The 18,973-nt window shown below is 41.9% G+C and overlaps 1 protein-coding gene across 6 annotated transcripts in view; it reads left to right on the top strand.

The window, feature by feature from the left end:
* PIGG (phosphatidylinositol glycan anchor biosynthesis class G) overlaps positions 1 to 18,973 on the top strand; it is an 85,261-nt gene that overhangs the window by 49,391 nt on the left and 16,897 nt on the right. For 4 of the 6 annotated variants that reach the window (XM_018086133.2, XM_018086132.2, XM_025896453.2 and 1 more), the window contains one exon: positions 4,953 to 5,116. The exons of 1 other annotated variant lie outside the window; for it this stretch is intronic. In XM_018086133.2, the coding sequence (XP_017941622.1) occupies positions 4,953 to 5,116 (164 nt within the window). Of the gene's footprint in view, positions 1 to 4,952; positions 5,117 to 18,973 lie in introns of those variants that run through there. One more of the 6 variants, XR_001922367.1, reaches the window with a different exon arrangement.

Genomic DNA, 18,973 nt, shown 5'->3' with positions numbered 1-18,973 from the left:
CTGACAATTATATGTTGATAATTAACTGTTAGTTACTGAACTGTAGATGCAGGATCCATATCAGATATACAACAGGTGAACGTTTACCAGTTTCTGCGCCATTTTCTATACCTATTTTGGAAAAAAAATCTATCCCCTGCACTGGGACTTCCCTCTCCCAAGCATATAGAGGTAACCTCCCCTTCAGGTGTGTTCCAAACAGTCTCTTCTCATGGAAATGCAGTTTTCCTGTTTGCTCAGACCTCTTGTGACAAATGCAGGCAGTCAAACTTTAAGTATTTATTGTATATCTCAGAAGTACCATAGGCAAATGACCTTGGGTGAAGCCATAGGTAATTTCATGTGGTTATGTATGTTTTCCAGCTTTTCCTTAACTTGGTGATGAGAGGTGGAACTCTGAAAGTATCCATGCTGATTTAGTAACAGATTTTAATTGTTGGAATAAGCCATTTAATCTTTTACCTTGTGGGAAAACCAGGAAGGTGTTTGCTTGGGGAAGGCTTACAGATCCCCTCCTTAGTTCTGTGCCTTCCAGTGAAGTGACACTGTTCTTACTGAGTAAAGTGCAGCTGTCCCAGATTTAGCAGTTACCTGTCCTGTCCATGACCACGACCATGAGCACTGAGGTCTTACGTTTTGGATGACTGATTTTTGATGCTAGAATTCTAAGATGTGAAGGAAGCACAAATGCATTATTAGGTATTGTGTGCACTGCTGGAATAGATTTGAATTCTTCCCTGACTTTTTTTCCCCTCAAGTTTTGTGGTTCCTAGAGCTATCACTGTGAAACTGACTGGGCTTGGAGTGGTGCTGGGGTTTTAATTTCCAGACAGGCATAAAGATCTAATGTACACATAAAAATGAGAGCAGGTTTATGGTTCAAGTACAAAAAATTGAAAACCACTGAAATTTGTTGTTGATGTCGATCAGATTGGATACTAAATTTAAACTGTGCTAGCTAAATGAGGTAGGAGAAGAAAAATATAAACTAAATATGAAGCACTTCCATCTGGAAATAGGAGAGAGATTTGTGCTTTTTGCACATGTCTTGATGTGATTAGGAAGAGAACGAGACTTCTTGCCCATGTTGCTGAGCCTTATTAAATCTCGGTAGACAAGGGGGTATGAAATGACAAAAGCAGTAACTCTGTCTTGCTGAGCGTGGAATGGAAGAGCTGGCCCTTTGAATATGATACTGGCTAAAAATAGCCCTGTTCAGGATAGCATATTTAATGAATGAGGCAGTGTTCTTCCAAAAGAATACTGTAGGGTCCTTCAAGACTTCATGGAAGTAGAGCTGTGAAAATCCTGTGTACAGAGTAAGCAAGGTTCGTAGGAACAGATATTATTTTTCATTAACCAGCTGGTATAACTGATGAACATGGGGTAAAAAATAAAGTGCATGGGTGTGGAAGCTAATTTTTAAATTTTGAATGTAAGTAGGAAAAAACACCCCAAATTAAGGGCAGGTTGAAAACAAATACTTTGATCTTACACTCAGTTTTGCATTCTATGCTTCATCTGTGTCAGGACCCTGATTGCATCTCTGTCTAGGAGTTTAGTTAGCAGAGTTCAGCGTCACCTCCTTCATAGGCAGGAGCTGTTGGGAAAAAAACTAGAAGGGCCTGACACTACTTTGCTTTTTGGAACTGCTTTAATCTGATGCTTTACTGTCTGTGCTGTATCACAACTGGGTAATCAGGTGTGTCTGTGCCTGTCTTGTACTTTCTTGATCCTGACCTAGACCTGGACCTGGTGGCTGGGCTTTTTGGCCTAATCTTGGACAGACTTGTAATCCCTGGATTGCATCTGGCCCTGATCACTGTCTCCAGATCCAGCCCTGACTTGGACATTACCACTGCACAGTCCTGACTTTCTGCTCTCACCTGCCTTGTTTTCATGCTCATTTCACAGCTTACCTTCCCTTGCAGAACCAGCTGATCTTTTCCATTCTCTCACAATTTGAACCTAAAATGCAAATTTATTGAACAGTTGTAACTTAAATGGGAAAACTACACATTATTTCATTTTTCCAGCCTTTTAGCAAGATTTTTGTGAATAGTAAGCCATGGAAAAGGTTGCTCACATAGGTACAGTCTTCATGCTTGGAGGTTTTTAGAGACTGTCTGGATAAACTGCTGTGTTATTTATGTGGGACTGGGTAAAACCAATTTGTTTTTTAATCTTGTTTTAGTAAGTAGGGTCTTTGCTTTTTTAACACTTTGTGCAAAATTTGAAGTTAAAAATACTCCAGTATTGTCAAAAATGTATTAAATTAATACATTTTGTCAGAATGCTTCTTGTTTATTAAGGTATTGAAAGCTCAAGAACCTCTTGATGAATTTTTCAATGAGCTCGAATGGTTGATTGTGTTCTCTTAAGCTCTTGAGTTGTCGTCCACATCTTGTCACTCATCAGTAACTTCTCAAAAGTATGCTGTATCTTTATCATTGCCACTTACCCTTCAAATGCAGTGAGAATAGAAACAAATGAGTTGATTGTTTCTCTTAACTAAAGCAGCTCCTAAAAAATCTATTTTGCAGCAAATGTGTCTTAAAAATATTTTCATTACCTTGGATGAAAGCTTATAAATGAACAAAAATTCCACATGTTTATTTATTAGTGTGGGTTTGTTCCCATCCTTAGTGCAGTATATCTGCAGAACAAGAGAAGGAAAATACAGTCTCAAAACCTTTAAGACTTGTTTATACTTTCTGGTGCTTTTTATCATTGGAAGAAAACAGAATAGGTTTGTACATTTTTAGAATCATTTATATCTAATTCATCTTGCCTCTAGGTAAAGAGATGGACTTAGTGATGTTTTCAAATGGCTTGTAGCTTTCTCTTGTTATGATTTCAAAGCATTGTAGGGTGAATTTACATTGGAGAGGACTCCAGAAGGCCCATAGTTCCATCCTGTTTTCAGAGCAATGTCAACTGTGAAGTTCAAACCAGATTGCTTGGGGTCTTGAAACCTGCAAGGGTCTGTCTGCAGACAGCAGAACCTTGGCATCCTGGGGAACCTCCTCCTCCCACTACATGTGAGAAAGAGCAAGAATAAATGCAGTGCTGCAGTGCATGTCACTGGTCCTGCAGAACAGGGCACAAAGAGTTACTCCCCCTGGGGAGGCAGTGAGGGCAAGAAGAAACCAGGAAGGAGCAGTGCTCTCTGCCCTTCTCCTCAACTCACTGAGTTCCTTCTACACCGAGTTCACTCCCTCTGTCTTTGACTTTGTTTAAAATGATGTAGGTATAGAACAAGGTGGAGTAAACAGTGTTAAAGAGATGTTTCAGCTCTTCGTGGCATGAGCATGATCTCCTGATGTCTCAGCTTTTCTACTCTGCACACATCATGCAGAGAAGGGGGGAAGTGAAAAATAAGTTGTGGTGGGGAAAAGACCTGATGTTGTGGACAGGCACGGGGGAAAAGAAGGCAGGCTCTCTCCCTACCTGTCCCTGTCAAACCTTCGTTCATTGAGGAGCAGCACCCTGCCCTGCTTTCAAAGTGCTGCACTTGACCTTTCTGCTCTTGCCATGACCTCAGTCTATACCCCTTAAACCTGAGGAGTAGCCTTAATTTACAGCTTTCTTTTCCAATCTCATCCTACACGTTCTAGGGCACAGATACGCCTTTTCTTTAGCTGCTCATCATTAGTTATTCTTTGCTCTGTTCCTGTCATTGCTTAAAATTACACTAAATGCATAACAGTAATTTATTACACTGGTGCAGTGGAGCAGTAATTTACTACAGTGGTGCATGATGAAAGACAAAATGAGGAAGACTGACGGTCATAAGTGAAGATTTTTCTGCTGCATGATATCTTTGTAAAATTCATACCTTACTGCCCTCTTTACAGCTTCAGACTCCCCTTACATGTTGTGAGGACATCTTCATGGTAGGATCCACGAGGACAGTGACTACTTATAATGAACTCTGAAGGGTTCTGTCAACATGGATGGCTTTCTCCTCTTAGACTTTAGAGCTGTTTCAGGAACAGTTTTTTTCTTTTTGCTGTCACTGGTGCCTGCTTAGTTATGTACCTGAAAAACTACCTATTTTTGGTGCTTTTTCGTGCGCTCTGGACTCTGTGGCAGATGTGTGTATGATGGGGTAACTGGCCATTCTGCCTTAATCACAGGGTGTATTTGCTGCTTTAGGTATTTGAGTAAAGTTAAATACTTTTGGGATTTTCAGTCAAAAACAATTCCTTCAATTTTATATTATTCCTTGGTATTTAGTGGTTTTGATCACTGGAAAACTACATAAAATACACAAGTCTTGGTACTTTAATTGCTGTATGTTCCTTCTTTTTTCGTTTACTAGGTTTTAAATGTCTTTTATTGATGATTCAGGCTATCTAGGCTGACTTTTGGTCCATTTCAGTGCAGTCTTTTGTGGTATAACACTTGGGTAGCAGAAACCTTTCTAAATTTTCCTATCTTAATCTGTTTACATGCAGACACTTGTGCCATGGGACTGGCAGGTGGGCGATGTAATGTTCCATTACAGCTCTAAATTAGAGTCCTGTTGTCTCTAAGGGCAAGAAATATTTATTTCCTGGTGTAATTTTAGGCAGCAGTCCTAAAATCTTGTGTTTGAAGCATGTGTGATGAAAAATGCTTTTTTTCATTAGTGCAACTGAAATCAGAAAGTGTAGGCGCTTTCTTTAGATTATTTTTAATGTAATTTATTAAACAATAGTCATGTTTATTTGCAGACAAAATATGCAAAATAGCATGCTGTTTATGCCTTCATTAGTGTGTAAATCCTAAATAAAAGCATTTGTTTGGTATGCTGTTTTATTAAAATTCAGATGTAAAGAATATAGCTGTACTCTAAAGTGGCTTAAAGAGTAAGTCTTTAAATGGCGCAACAATTAATATTATTCTAATGTATTCTAAATGTGTCTTTGGGGATATTTGAGTATTTGCAATTTTATCTCTATTTTCAGGGAAATTCAAATGGCATTGCTACTGTGGATGTTTCAGCAGGTTTTGTGGGACTAGAAAGCTATGTGGAGATACCAGCTATCTTCCTTACGGCATTTGCAACATATGCGGGACCTTTTCTTTGGGCCATTCATCTGCTGTGCTACTTAAGTTCTGAAGTTACCAGGTAATCATGCTCTGAACTAAAGTAGTGCTCCTCTGTGTACTGCAGATATAAATACCATCCATAAAGTGTATGTTTCGTCAAAGAAATAGTTTGTGGTCACGTAATTTTTTTTTTTTCCCCTTGGAAGTTAGTTTTCTATTAAGAAAATGCATGTTCTTTCTTAGGCATGAATTTGTATCACCTGACTCTTCCAGTTTCATTTTATTTGCAGAAGTTTTGCGCTGGGAATATGCATGTATGTTTCACTAATTTTTTTTTCTCTGAATGCGTTCTCAGTTTGCTGTGCTAAATTACTTAAAATGTTATTACGTTTTGTTGTGACAGCATGTTCTGCCTAAAAACATTCTTCTCGGAACCTATTGAGTCAGAGACCCGAGAAAGACTTTTTAAAGGAATAGAATAGAATTCAGACTTAACTAACGTGGTGTTCTTTGACATAGTGACATGCAACGTTTTATGAATAAACCATACTTACATTATCGTATGTTACTGGTTATTGCAGTCATTTGTAGATAAAATATTTGTGCTTTGGGTATCTTGTGTGGCGGATAATTTAAAATGAGTTAGTGCTTCAGAGTTTTAAGAAGACAGTTGAAAAATACCTGGTAATTTAAGAGTGTACATGTAAAATCCAATTGGACTCTCTAAAATTGTTTTTAACTCATCATTCAGGATACTCAAAGGGAGTGATGCAGAATGTTAAAATAGACAGAGGAGTTGTGAGTTCTTTATTGTATCCTGTCAATGCCAAAATTCAAAAACTTGATATATTTTCACAGAAATAACATTTGACAGTGACTAAATTCTTACTATCTCAGAGTCTTTTCTCTGTTATCTGTGGAATTGAAATGCATTTTTTATAATTGATGAAGAAAATGTCGCAGTAGGATTGGCAGGTGGGATTTTTAGGCAGTATTCAGTTTATCACAGGTTTTTGACTTATGCATTGTTATCCTCTGTAAATCTCTGAGTCCCTTTTATCTACAGTGTCATCCAGTCTCATCGTGTCAGTGCTTTTTGGGGTTTTTTGACTTTTGTCTTCTGCTTGTTTGTTTTGGGCTATGCCTTCACTGTGAACTTATGTTGACTGATGTGTGTTCATTAAAGGTGTAAGGAGATGGGATCCCCAGCTGATCCAGCTGCACTGTCTAGGGGGTTTTTGAGCCAACAGGGACCTGTTCTAACTGACTAAATCCCTGCACAGTCACTGTGTTCCATAGTTCTGTATTAACAGGCACCTTTAACAGGTATTCACAGTGATTAACCTTTATTGACTGCTTTGTCTGTCTGCTATATTGCTCTCTAAAGATGTCTAGCAACTCTGCTTGGTTGCTGTGGAATTATGCAGCCCAGTGCTGGGCCATTGTATTGCTCTAGTAATGCATTCCTTAGTGTAGATTGAGACTCACTCTGAGTCTGGCCTGAGGCCAGCTAGCTTGAAGTCATTTTTGGTCTTACATAGATTGGTACGGTCTAAGTACTGGTGTTCTGGCTTCTGAAAGCCAGCCTTTTCTCTGTTCATTCTGGTATTTTTTTTGCTTCAGGAGGAGTAGATGGGGAATACACTAATTATTGATGTCTTGATCCTAAGAGACAAGAGATCCTTTTCTTGAATTTTCCTTACTGCCTGGTGACTTGACACCAGATTAAGTTTTAACTCTAACGTTCCTCAGTTTAGCTTTAGTTACTCCTTTGCTCCATCAATACATTTTTCTAGTATCCAAGCTCTTCAAGTTTTCTCTGTTCTTTCAACTCTCTTTAAGAAGGGTGCTCATGTACATATAAAAAGTGCTGCCACTTGTCTTCTAGGAAATATGTAACCCATGAACCCGGGTATTGCTTGCATTCTATTAATGTCCTGTTTTTCCCAATTCTTTTATACCTCTGCCATGCTTTGTTTAAAACAGTGCTGTATTGTTTCACTGTTCACAACCTTGTTCATGTTGTGTTGGGTTTTTTTTTAGCAGGCCCACTTTCCATTCTTCACTATTACACTGTAGGTGCTTTGAAACTGACACTTTTTGCTTGTGCTTGGAGGACTCTGAGCACAGTAAACTGCTCATGCCATTGTCTGGGGAGGAAAGGGGAAAGAGTAAGAGTTCCCATAATTTAAAGAGCTGCAGTTTTAACGTTGTTTAAAACCTAGACTGCAGACTGTGATGGACACTAACATACAATGAAGAGAAAATGATACCATATAGCATGTTTTTTGAAAGCTCTTCTAACAAAATAATGAAAAACTTTCTGTAACAAAATCCTTATCTGTACTTGTTTAATATTGTTTCAAATAATATGCCTCTGTAGTAGTGTTGGTTGTTGTTCTGATGTTTTCTTGGTTGAATTTTTGCAGATTAAAAGCTCAGCTATTAGTGTTGCCAGGTACAGTGCTGGTTTAACCTGTGCTCAAGTGGGTAGCTACGGCCTATAATACCCACATCACTTATGTAAGTAGATTCCATTGAGCAGCTTGTGTCTGTAGCCATTTTTAAGATTCATTTGGGTCACTTGGTAAGGTTGTTTCCTCTATGAAACAGTGCACAAAAAATGGACTGGAATCTCTAGCTGCTGGGTCTTACTTAAATTCGTATGTTAATCTGCTCAAAACTTGGTCTGTATGCCTTCTGTTTTACTCTTGTGCTTTGCCATTGCTGTCCAAATGATTGTCTCATTACCTTGTTGATATTCATTGGAACCAAAGCTGGAAATGCAGAAGGCAGAGGATCATTTGCTTCATGTGTTTTCTTAAATGTATGGGAGACTGAACTTCTTAAAAAAACTGCTAAATGCCATAGGATGTTCTTTATAAAAGCTTCTTGATAACTGTCTTATAAGCAATGTGCCTTGGTCAGTGAAATTCAAACCCTTTCCTTTTTAATGTGGTCCTGAGAGCAAGATGAAGATCCTTTCCCCACTTCCTCCAGATGGGAAGGTCTAAAAGAATCACTGCCCTCCTTTGTGGAGCATGCTGAGTGGGTCCCATTATATTGCCCCAGGATGTCGTCAGGATTCCTGACCCATCCTGGTACAGTCTTAGATGAATGGATGTCCCCAGAACCACTCAGCAGTGCCGTTCTTAGCAAAGAGCCTAGCATCCTGCAGGTTGACCTAGACAGGGAAAACTGACTTCAGGGCTATTTTTGTTTATTCCAGCCGCTTAGCAGAGCCCATGTAATTTACAGCTGCATCTGTTGCATTGGCTTACCAGAGCTTCTTGATGAAGTTCTTTGAAGCTGAGTTCCATTGGGCATCACTGCCTAAGGGCAAGTACACATGTATACCTTTCCCACTTTCTTCATTTTGCATTTATGAAACCAGAGAATACTTGAGTCTGGAGTCCAGCCCTCCTGTCCAAAGGAAGGTCAGCTAGAGCCAATAGGGATACTCCAGGGCCTCCTTGAGCAACCTGCTCCAGTGTATGGCAACACTTGCAGTTAACCAGTTGTTCACTGGTGTTTAAGGGAAATTTGTTGTATATCAATTTATGTCCATTGACTTTCATCCTTTCACTGAGCACCAGTGAGAAGAGTCTCAGTACATCTTCTTCACCTCTGCCCATGAGACTTTTATGAATGGTGGTGAGAACCCTGCTGAGCTTACTCTACTCAAGGCTAAACAATCCCAGCTTTCTCAGCCTCCCACTATATGTCAGATGCTCCAATCCCTTAATCATCTTTGTGAGCTTTCAGTGGACTCACTTCAGTACACCCATGTCTGTCTTGTACTGGGGAGCCCACAACTGGATCCAGAACTCCAGACGAGATCTCGCCACTGCTTAGCAGAGAGGAAAGATCACCTTTCTCAACCTGCTGGCTCTGCTTTTCCAACTGCAGCCCTGGGTTGTTTCGTGGGAACATTGCTTGCTCATGCTCAGCTTTTTGTCCAGCAAGAGTAACATATGCCCTCTGCCAAGCTGCTTTCCACATGGTCAGCCCCAAACCTGTTCTGGTGCATGGGTTTACTTTTCCCCAGGTGCAGAATTTGGCATCTCCCTTTGTTGAACTTCTTGAGTTTCTTACCAGTCCATTTCTGTAGCCTGTTGAGATGCCCCTGAGTGGCAGCAGACCCACCTCCTGAACAGAGCACTCCTCCCAGTTCTGTGTTGTGTGCAGACTGGCTGAGGGGACACTCTGTCCCATCACCCAGGTCATTAATGAAGACATGAAATGGTATTGGCCCCAGTGTGACATCCTGTTGATCATTAGTGACTGGCCTCCAGGCGGACTTTGTGCGGTATCTCAATAATTTTCATTCCACCTGACTATCCACTTTTCCTAGCCTGGACTGCATCAGTTTGCCTGTGGGCATGCAGTGAGAGACATTAAGGTGGAAGTGCATTAGATACGTGTAGCTCATATATCTTTGGCCAGTATGGTAAGATGGAATAGAAGATAAGGAGGTTTTCAGATAATACATTTGCTTTGGAAATGTAGTTGGAAGTCCTTAAATAATTTGCTTCCATCTGATCAAACATGTGAAACTGTAAGATATTTTCCTCATATGGAAAGGTAAATATGTTTCAAAAATAATTAAGTGGCATGTGATAGACACTAACATGGATATAACTGCCACTTTTAATCCTTCAGGCTCTCCTGAGAAACTTGGCAGCTTAAATGTGATGGGATTTTCACAGACAGAAATAGAAAGAAGAATTCTTTAGGTTCAGTCTCCATGGAAACTGTGCAATAACTCTTGAAACTGTTTTTGAGACAGGGAGTACTGATTAAACTGATGCCTGAACTTAACCAAGTGTTCTGTGTGTGACTTGCATAAATTCCAGGGAGCACCTCATTCATTTAAAGGATAGTTTTTACAGTGACTACTCTATTGGTCTGATCTGAGGTAGAACTTTGTATTTTTGGATCCTTGACTGGAAAGGGGCCATGTTGTTGGATCATCTGACCTATATTATATGGCCTCACTGTGCAGTACACTCCAGATGGATTCAGTTTTCAAGTTCCTACCCAAACAAAATTGTTATGTGGGTGATGTTCACAGTGTTCTGTAATTACAACTCTTCAGCTAGGCATCGTGGTAGTTTTTAGATTACCTGCACATTGGAATCTGTGTTTTAATTGGTTTAATGGGTTAAGTGTCAGGGTGAACTGGTGGCTGTTTCCTAGCATTGAAGGCTGGATGCCTATTGGCTTTTCTTCCTCGGTGATAAAAGTTGTAACAGTGTTTTCATGTTAGTAAAGGGCTTTCAGATGTTGAAAATGGAAGTTATGCCCAACAGGAGGGTGTTAATAGTTGCATAACTTTAATGTTATGCCTTGATTTTCTTAATGTGGGATTCCAGCACAGCAAACTTAAGTTTCGCTGTGAATTCTTTTATAATACTGATCTAAACACAATTAGGAAGGCATGCTAGCTAAAGGAATTTCAGCAGTTAATATCAGCTTTTGCCATTTTTAGCCTCATGTGTTTGATTCATTGAGTTCCCCATTCACAATCCATGTTAATACATTAACCATTTTTCTTTCTGGCATAGGCTGGACGTGCAGTTTCAATATACTTTTTTTTGAGTCTTAGGCAGAAAGTGTAGCCCTCCTAAAGACAAAGGAATGATACAAACATTTTACACTGAACCCTTTGGTATTTTATGCAAGTAGTATTTTATTCTTTGGGTTTCACTCCATATTTTCTTCTTAGGTTAATTAAAGCTGAAAAAATGTTTACATCTAAGAATATACATTGCTGCATTCTCTAGAATGGTAATACTTTTTATCTGTTGTGCTGCTAGCAGCCCCACTCTCTAAATAAATAAAAACAGTACAGAAGAAGTTATTTACTTGTTTGTTGATGTGCATGGAAATGTGGAAGTGATGTGATAAAGTTGGGCTGGGGTTTTATTGCCACAAGCTGGAAGAGTATTTCCTGAGGTACTGTCATTGTAGAGGTAGCTGAAGATTCCTCTCAGACTTAGTTACTGCTCTTTGATGGATACCTCTTCATTCGTTCCTTTGTTATATTGGGGAGACACTAACTTTTCCTATGAGGTTTCCATCAGGCATCCATGACTTTTAGCATTGAAAAGTATTTTCTTATTCGAAAGTGATCCAGCAAAGTAGGGTTGCCTTTGTCATAAACGAATGACAAGTTGCTTCAAAGCCATTTGCAGAACAGATGTCATCGTCTTGCTCCATGGACCAGCTTTGCAGCTGTGCTTTAGGAGCTGGAGCACTTTCTTTGTAAATATTAAGGAAAATTGCTCGCACAGAATTTATAAATACGCAGATTTGGGGTAGGTTAGTTTATTTCTGCTTTCTGTAGATAGAAGTAAGCATCTGAACAGCTTTATAACTTAAAAAATTATGATGTAGTTTTTGGTAGAGTGAGCATATCCAACATGAGGTTTGTTTTCTAGTAGTGACTGATGCCCCTAATTGACAACTCATGCTCCAGTGTGCTAGCTACTGCCCAAATGCATTGTAGAGTTAGCCACTCAGCTTTTAAATGGTCTTATTGATGCTACATACTGCCATTGCCATGAGATTGTTCTCATCAAGAGAACTGCAGGCTTGGGTAGAGATCACGTCACTTATGCACATCAGATATGCTTTTTAATTAAAGTGGTCTATCACTTTTCCTTTGTGGGTAGTATTGAATTGAAAGCATTCTGAAAATCTTTTTTGTTTCTGCCCAAGCTCTGATTTGAGGTTGTCATGGTTACATTGTCTTCTTTCTCTTGCTCTTCTGGTGTTCATGTGACTTATAGAGATATGCTTAAGAGCATATAGCTTAGTTGACTGTACAGTCTTCTTGTTTTCAGTACATCTGTAGAGCTGCAAACTGTCTCTTACTCTACCTAGAGTGCAGGTATGCAGTATCACTTTCCTGTATTTGTCCTTTATTTTTATTTGGAATCTCTGTCTTGTGAGACAATATTTTTCTGTCATCCTGTATGGTTAGGTTTCCAAATGCTGCTGACACAAAAAAGTTCATTCAATGTTAATACACACATAAGCTTATTGAATATATTAGGAGAATCAACATTAACAATGTTGGGCATGAGTAGGAAAATTTTGTGATCCAATGGTAAGCACACAGAGTATCCTCAAAGAATAATGACAGTCTAGGCAGAAACTGCCAGCAGGACTCTAGAAAAACTTAAAAAGCCACTGAAAAGGTGAAAAAATAATGAAAGGAGTGTTGGTTAAGTTTTGAGTCTGTAAATCAACTTATGGCAGTTCTTTCTATTGTTACTGAACCATAGCTACTGGAACATAACAGAGGAAAGCTAACTTTCATCAGAATTGCAGGTGGTCATGGGGCATGTTATTTTCAAAAATTGTAGGTACTGGGTACAGAATTTTAGTAAATTCTGATGAAAGGGGTTAGGTTTGTCTGTACTGGCATCTAAAGATTTTAATTAGTCCACACAGCTGATAGCAGAGGAAGGACTGTGAAGCTTGGTGCTGCTATAAAATGAAGTTGCACTCTCCTGGGTGCTTTCCCTCTCTCTCTCTCTGACTCACCAGGACAGAAAGCACAGAATTACAAGAGTATGTATTTATTCATGCACATGAGGTCTCCCAGCCAAACTGGGGCACCTGGGTGTGGTTTTACACAGGGTTCTTACACCTTTACTCAAGCTTCTCTCTTGCTATCCCAGTCTCTCTCTCTGTCTTGCACTACACTTGTCTTCTCCCTGTATCCCCTGCCCCAGCTTTTCCTCTCTCTTGGAGGAAGAGGTCACAGACCCTTGCCGTCCTTGTGCACTTTCCCTGCCTCTCATGCCTGTGCTTTCATCATCCCTCATACTTGGATGTTCCCTGCCTTTTCTGTGTGCAGACTTTACCCACCTCTCACACGTTTGTGCTTCTCGCCTCTCACATACGTGCTTTCTCTCCTCACAGTTGCTGACCTCTCTTCCATGGGCTTCCCCACTCTCCTGCTCTCCTGCTTCTCTCATGCTTCTGTCCCTTTGCAAACGTGCTTCCCCCCGTCTTATGCTTCCGCGCGTGCTTTCCTCCTCACATACTTTCTCCCTCAGACTTCTCCTTTCATGACTACCCACTGTGCTTTTCCCCTCTCTCATGCTCACTTTCTGCCTCTCCCAGTCGTGCTTTCTCCTTCTCACGCGTGCGTTCTCCCTGCCCTGTGTGCTCTTTCCACTTTCTCTAGTGCACTTCTCCCCCTCTCATACAGCCTTCCACCTTCTCTCACATGCCTCTCTCTGTCTCTCTTGCCTGCTTCCCTCACTTTTATGCTCTTTCCCAGGCTGGCACACTTCTATCTCTTTGGGTGCTCCTTTCCTCCTCTGTGTGTTCCCATCTTGCAGCTTCCTCCTTGCATGCTTCCCACTCTCATGCATGCATTCTCCTTGTGCATGCACTTTCTAGCTCTTGTATGCATGGGAATACTCTCCCTCTTTCACGTGAATGTGGTTGTCTTTCCTGTGCTTACTTTCTTGTGCACATTTGGTCTCCTGTGTATCTTTGTCTTGTGCATCCTTCTCTCTCTTGTTTTTCCTTTTTGTGTCTTCCTTTCCCTTCTGTATCTTTTCTCCTTTCTTGCATGCTTTGCTATGTCTCACAGATATTCCAGCTTGCACACAGACTCAGATGCTTTCAAATTCAAATTCCTTGCACTCTTCCTCTGTCCCAAGTTAAATCTTTTACCTGGGTCCTCCTCCTCTCTCACATCTTCTCTCTTGCATACCTTTTCTTCCCCTAGCCCTTCCCTCCCTCATTGCCACTTTACCTCTTTGTCTCTTACTTTCTCCTCTGTATGCTTTCCAGTCTCTGACAGACTTTCTCTTTCTTTCATGCACTCTCCTTCTCTTAAGCTTGCAGAATCTCTCTTGTGCTTTCTCCTTCCCACTCGCTCCCTGTACCTTCTGTCTGTATAGCTTTTCCACTAAATCTGTAAAGCTTCTCCCAGCCATACCCTGCTTTTGGCTTGTCTTGAACCTGATCTTCTTCCCCTCAGATTTGCATTTTCCTTCCCTCAGGGATTTCCTTTCTCTATCTTTGAAGCTTTCTTAAGTCCTTCCACGTACACAGTGGCTTCCCCTCCTTTCTTTCCTCTGTCATTGTCTCCTTGTTCCTCTTCCACTTCTCTGTTGTTCCTTCCCACTTCTCTCCCCCTCTCACATTCCCTCTCATTCTGAGGCTTCCCCTCTCCTTCTCTCTGCACCCATATTTCCCCTCTCTCTGACAGCCTTTGCCTTATTCTAATGTGCTTTGCCTGTCCTTCTTCTATACCCTTATCAGTGATCTGTATGAGAGGATCGAGTGCACCCTCAGTCACTTTGCAGATGACACCAAGTTGGCTGGGGATGTCTGATCTGCTGAAGGGTAGGAAGGCTCTGCAGAGAGATCTGTAGAGGCTGGATTGATGGGCCAAGACAGTTGTATGAGATTCAACAAGGTCAAGTGTCAGGTCCTAAAATTCAATCACAACCCATGCAGTGCTACTGGCTGGGGGCAGTGGCTGGAAAGCTGCCCCCAGCTGGGGGTGCTGGTTGACAGCAGGCTGAACATGAGCCAGCAGTGTGCCCAGGTGGCCAAGGAGGCCAGTGGCATCCTGGCCTGTATCAGCAATGCTGTGGCCAGCAGGACCAGGGCGGGAACTGCCCCCCCTGTACTTGGCACTGGTGAGGCCTCATCTCAAGTTCTGTGTCCAGTTCTGGACCCCTCTCTACAAGAAAGACATTGAGGTTCTGGAGTGTGCCCAAAGAAGGTCAAAAAAGCTGGTGGAGGGTTGGGAACATAAGTGTTATGAGGAGCAGCTAAGAGAAACAGCTGTTTAGCCTGGAGAAAAGGAGGCTGTCATTCTCTGCAGCTACCAGAAAGTCCTAGCAAGGCGAGGGTTGGTCTCTTCTCCCAAGTGATAGGACAAAACGAAGTGACCTCAAGCTGTGTGAGGGGGAGTTTAGACTGGATATTGGGAAAAAATTTCTTCACTGAAATGATTGTCAAGCATTGGAACAAGCTGCCCAGGGAAATAGTTGAGTCACCATCCCTGGAGGTGTTTAGATGTGTAGATGTGGCACTTTGGGACAGGGTTTAGGGGTGGAATTGGCTGTACTGGGTTAATGGTTGTAAATAAAGATCTTAAGATCTTTTCCAACATAGATAATTCCATATGCTCTGCCTCTTGCATGTATGTTCCTCTCATGCTTTCCCTGCTACCCGATGCTTGCTTTCTCCTGCATGTTTTGCCTCTCCTGCCTTTCAACTGTATATTGTGCTGAGCCTCTCTCACATGCTTTTTTCCTTGTAATTCCATACTTCCCTATCTCATTGTCACTTTGCCCTTGTGCTTTACCCTTTGCCTCTCGTGTGTACTTCCCTCCACTTGTGTGATTCCCCTTCTTGCATGCATTTTCCCCCTCTTCCACACTTTCCCCCCTTAGGTACATTTCACTCCCATGTGCATGTTTTCTTTGCATGCATGCTGCCTCTCTCTCACACTTTGCCTTTCATGTGAGCTTATCTTTTGTGTGCTCTGCCGCTCCCTTGTTTGTGCTTTGCCTCTCATGTGTTTTGCCTTTCTCCCTCACTCACTTTGCTTCTCCCATGGTTTGTTTTCTCTTGTGCTTCCCTTTTTGCATGTGGATGTACTTTACCTTTCTCTATTTTTTGCTTGAATGCATGTTTTCTCTCTCCTCGGTCTTTTGTGCTCATGCTTTACCTCTTGTGCATATGAACTTTGCCTCTTGTGTGCATGCTTTGCTACTCTCCTCTTATATGCATTTTGTTGCTATCTTATGTGCCTTGCTGTCAGTGTGTCAATTTAGGCACTTTATTCTCCTGTTCTGTCTTGCTTTTGTGTCTCAGGTTCTCTCCTGCCCTCTCATGCGTTTCCATCTCTCAGTTTTTCCCTGTTAGCACTTTGTCTCCCTCACGCTTTCTGTCTCTCACAATCGTCCTTGTCTCACTTGCTGTCCCACTCTCTGTCTCACTACTCTCTTCTGCTCACTATCCCTCCCTCTCAATCACACCCCCCAACCATTCCTCTCCCTCTTGAACTCTCCATCTCACTCTCCATCTTTCTTCTCACCTTTCTCATCCCCATCAGTCTCTGTCTCCATCTGTCTCTGGCTTCTCTTCTTTGCTACCTCTATCTCTTCTACTCTATCTTCTATCTTTCCCTCTCCCTGAGATGTGCTTTTCCTCTCTCAGTTGTATCCCCGTTCCACATCTTTCCTTCTCTTCCGGATATGTTTTGCCTCTCTCCCTCACTCACTTTGCTTCTCCCATGGTTTGTTTTCTCTTGTGCTTCCCTTTTTGCATTCTCCCTTGCTTTGTCTCTTGCACTGTCTCCATTCCTCATGTGCTTTCCCACCTCTTGGCACATCCTTGCAAGCACTTTCCCTCTCTCTTGTGCTTTCAGTCTCTCACTTGTGCTTTCCCTTCACTGCTTGCTATTTCTCTGTTACCCCCCCTCCCTCTTTTTTGCTCTCAGCATCCCACTCTTTCTCTCCCTTTCTATCCACCTGTCTCTTGGGCTTTCCCTTTGTCTTAGATGTGCTAAGACAAAGCACATCTGTATTTCTCTCCCCCCTCACAAATTACCCCCAATCTCACTTTTATGTTTCTTCTCTTTGTTTAGCTTCTGCCTCCTTGTCTCTGCTTGCCTTGGGCTTTCTCTGGACTCCCTCTCTCTGCCCTTCCATTTGTCTCTCTCTCTCTTAGGTATGTTGTCCCTCCTAGCAGTGTGCTTTTTCACTGTCTTAGTTCCCTCTGGCCTCCAAACCTTTCCCTACCTCTTGGCCTTGTTCCTCCCCTCTCACAGAAACTCTGTCTGCCTCTTGTAGGTGTGCTTTTCCCTCCCATTCTGATCAGCATCCTTTTTCACAGACCCTTCCCCTCTCCTACAACCTTAAACACATCTACTCTCTCTGATGTATGTTGCCTCACCACATGCATCACTTCTCTCTTGGTTTCCTTATCTCTTACATTCTTGTGAGCACCTGTGCTCTTGCATGTTTCTTTTCTATTTTCCATTTCTTCCATGTTCCTCACTTTCCTCCCTGGTGTCTTCCCATTGCTTTCTCTTTCTCTTGCTCTCACTTTTCTCTTGCTCTCATTTTTCCTATGTATTTTTCTCTCTTCTACCCCAAATTCCCCTTCTTTCTCAGGTGCACTTTCCTTCTCTCTCTGATAGGTTTTTCCTCTTTCTCTAACATGTTCCTTCTTTTGCAGTTCTCCTCTTTTGGTTTCACTTTCCCACTTACTCTTTCTTTTGCTTGTGCTATTGCTTGCTATCTGTTGTTGTCCCTCTCATGTTTCCTTTTTCCCTCACTTTCCCTCTCATCTTTCTGAATCCTGTTCCCCTGTCCCTTCCTTGTTCTTCCTCATTTTTCCTCCCTCTATTTTGCTTTGCTGCTGAGTCTTATTTTCAGTCACCCCTTGCACACTTGTCCATCTCTGAAACATGTCCTTTATTGTGTATTGTATTCCCTCATTTATGCTTTCAGTCTCTCTCTCATGCCTTCCCCTTTCTGTCGTTCATTATCCCTCCCTCTAATGCACAGCATGCCCCCCACTGTCCCTGTCTCTCTTGGCTGCATTTCTGTTCCTTACACACACACTGACACTCTCTCATGCTATCCTTTTGTGTCTCATGTGCTTTGACTCTTGTTTATTTCTTTGTTCTCTTGTGTTTCCTTCTCACTCTTGTGCCTTTTACTTCTCTGCCTTGCATTCCTAGTCTCTCCTTATCCTGCATGCTTTTCTCCCTGTTGCACAATTTTCATATCTCCTTCTTCCAGTTTTCCTTTTGTTCATGCTTCCTGTACTTTTCCTCTCTTCCGCCAGCCCTTGCTAACCCTTGCTATCCGTATATCTATCTTGCTTCCCCCCTTCACTCTCATACTCTCCTGTACTTTCTCCCCTTCACACTCTTGTCTCTCTCCCATCTCAATTTATTTTCCTTTTACTTTCACTTCTTCTCTCTTCCCCCTTCATTTGCCCTCTCCCTCTCTCAAATGCTTTTTGCCTGTATAATCTTTCTTCTCTGGCATACTTTCTCTCCCTTCCCTCTCCTTTCCATAGTTTCCCAAAGTGACATGCTTTCTTCTCTCTTAGCCTGCCTTCTCTCACGTTCCCTTGCCCTGTCACATGTGCTTTGCATCTCTCCATAGTTTCTCAGCCTTGCATGTGCTTCTTCTTTATCTTGCACTTGCTTATCCTTCTCTGCCCCTCTCCCTAACATGCGTTCTTTTGCAAAATCCCTTTCTCTCCTGCTGGTACCTTCCCTCCCTCATGCTTTGTGTATTATGCTCCCCCACCTTCTTTCACGCTACCCCTCTCTCCCACAATCAGTTTTTCTCAATCCCCTTCTTTCTCTCACTTTCCCTTTTCAATCTCTTGTTCCTCTTTCCTCGTCTCCCTTCCCTCTTGCTCTGTGCCTCCTTGGACGTTCCCATCTCCCCACTGTGTCTCTCTTCACCCTTCTTGCTTTAACTTTTCTCAGACATTTTTTCCCATTCACTTTCCCTGTCTCATGTGCTCTTCCTTCTTCTTTACTTTCTTTGCCTCTCTCACACTACCTCTGTCATGACCTTCCTCACTCTCTTGGATGCTTTGCCTTTCTTGACTGCTGCTACTTTCTTTTGAGCTTCCCTCTCGCCACTCCCACTTCTCTCTGTCATTCTTTCCTCCACTGTGGGTGCTTTTCCATCTAGGACACATTTTTCTACTTTGGTGCATGCATTTTCTCTATTTCTCATGCTTTCCCTACCTCTGTTGCTTGCTATCTCTCTTCTTATTGCTAGCTACCCCTACTTCTTCCTAAGTATCCATCTCTTTTGCCCTTGTTATCCCTCCCTCTTTGTCTCTGTCGTTTTCCCATTGCCTCAGTCATGTTTTTTCTCTCTCTCTGATGTACTTGCTCTCCCCTTTCCCT

The sequence above is a fragment of the Manacus vitellinus genome, unplaced genomic scaffold (assembly GCF_001715985.3).
Source record: "Manacus vitellinus isolate BGI_N305 unplaced genomic scaffold, ASM171598v3 scaffold_9_pilon, whole genome shotgun sequence".
NCBI classification, from domain to species: Eukaryota; Metazoa; Chordata; class Aves; order Passeriformes; family Pipridae; genus Manacus; species Manacus vitellinus.
The sequence above is the reverse complement of the archived record's forward strand: the minus strand, read 5'-3'. Positions and strand labels throughout refer to the sequence as shown.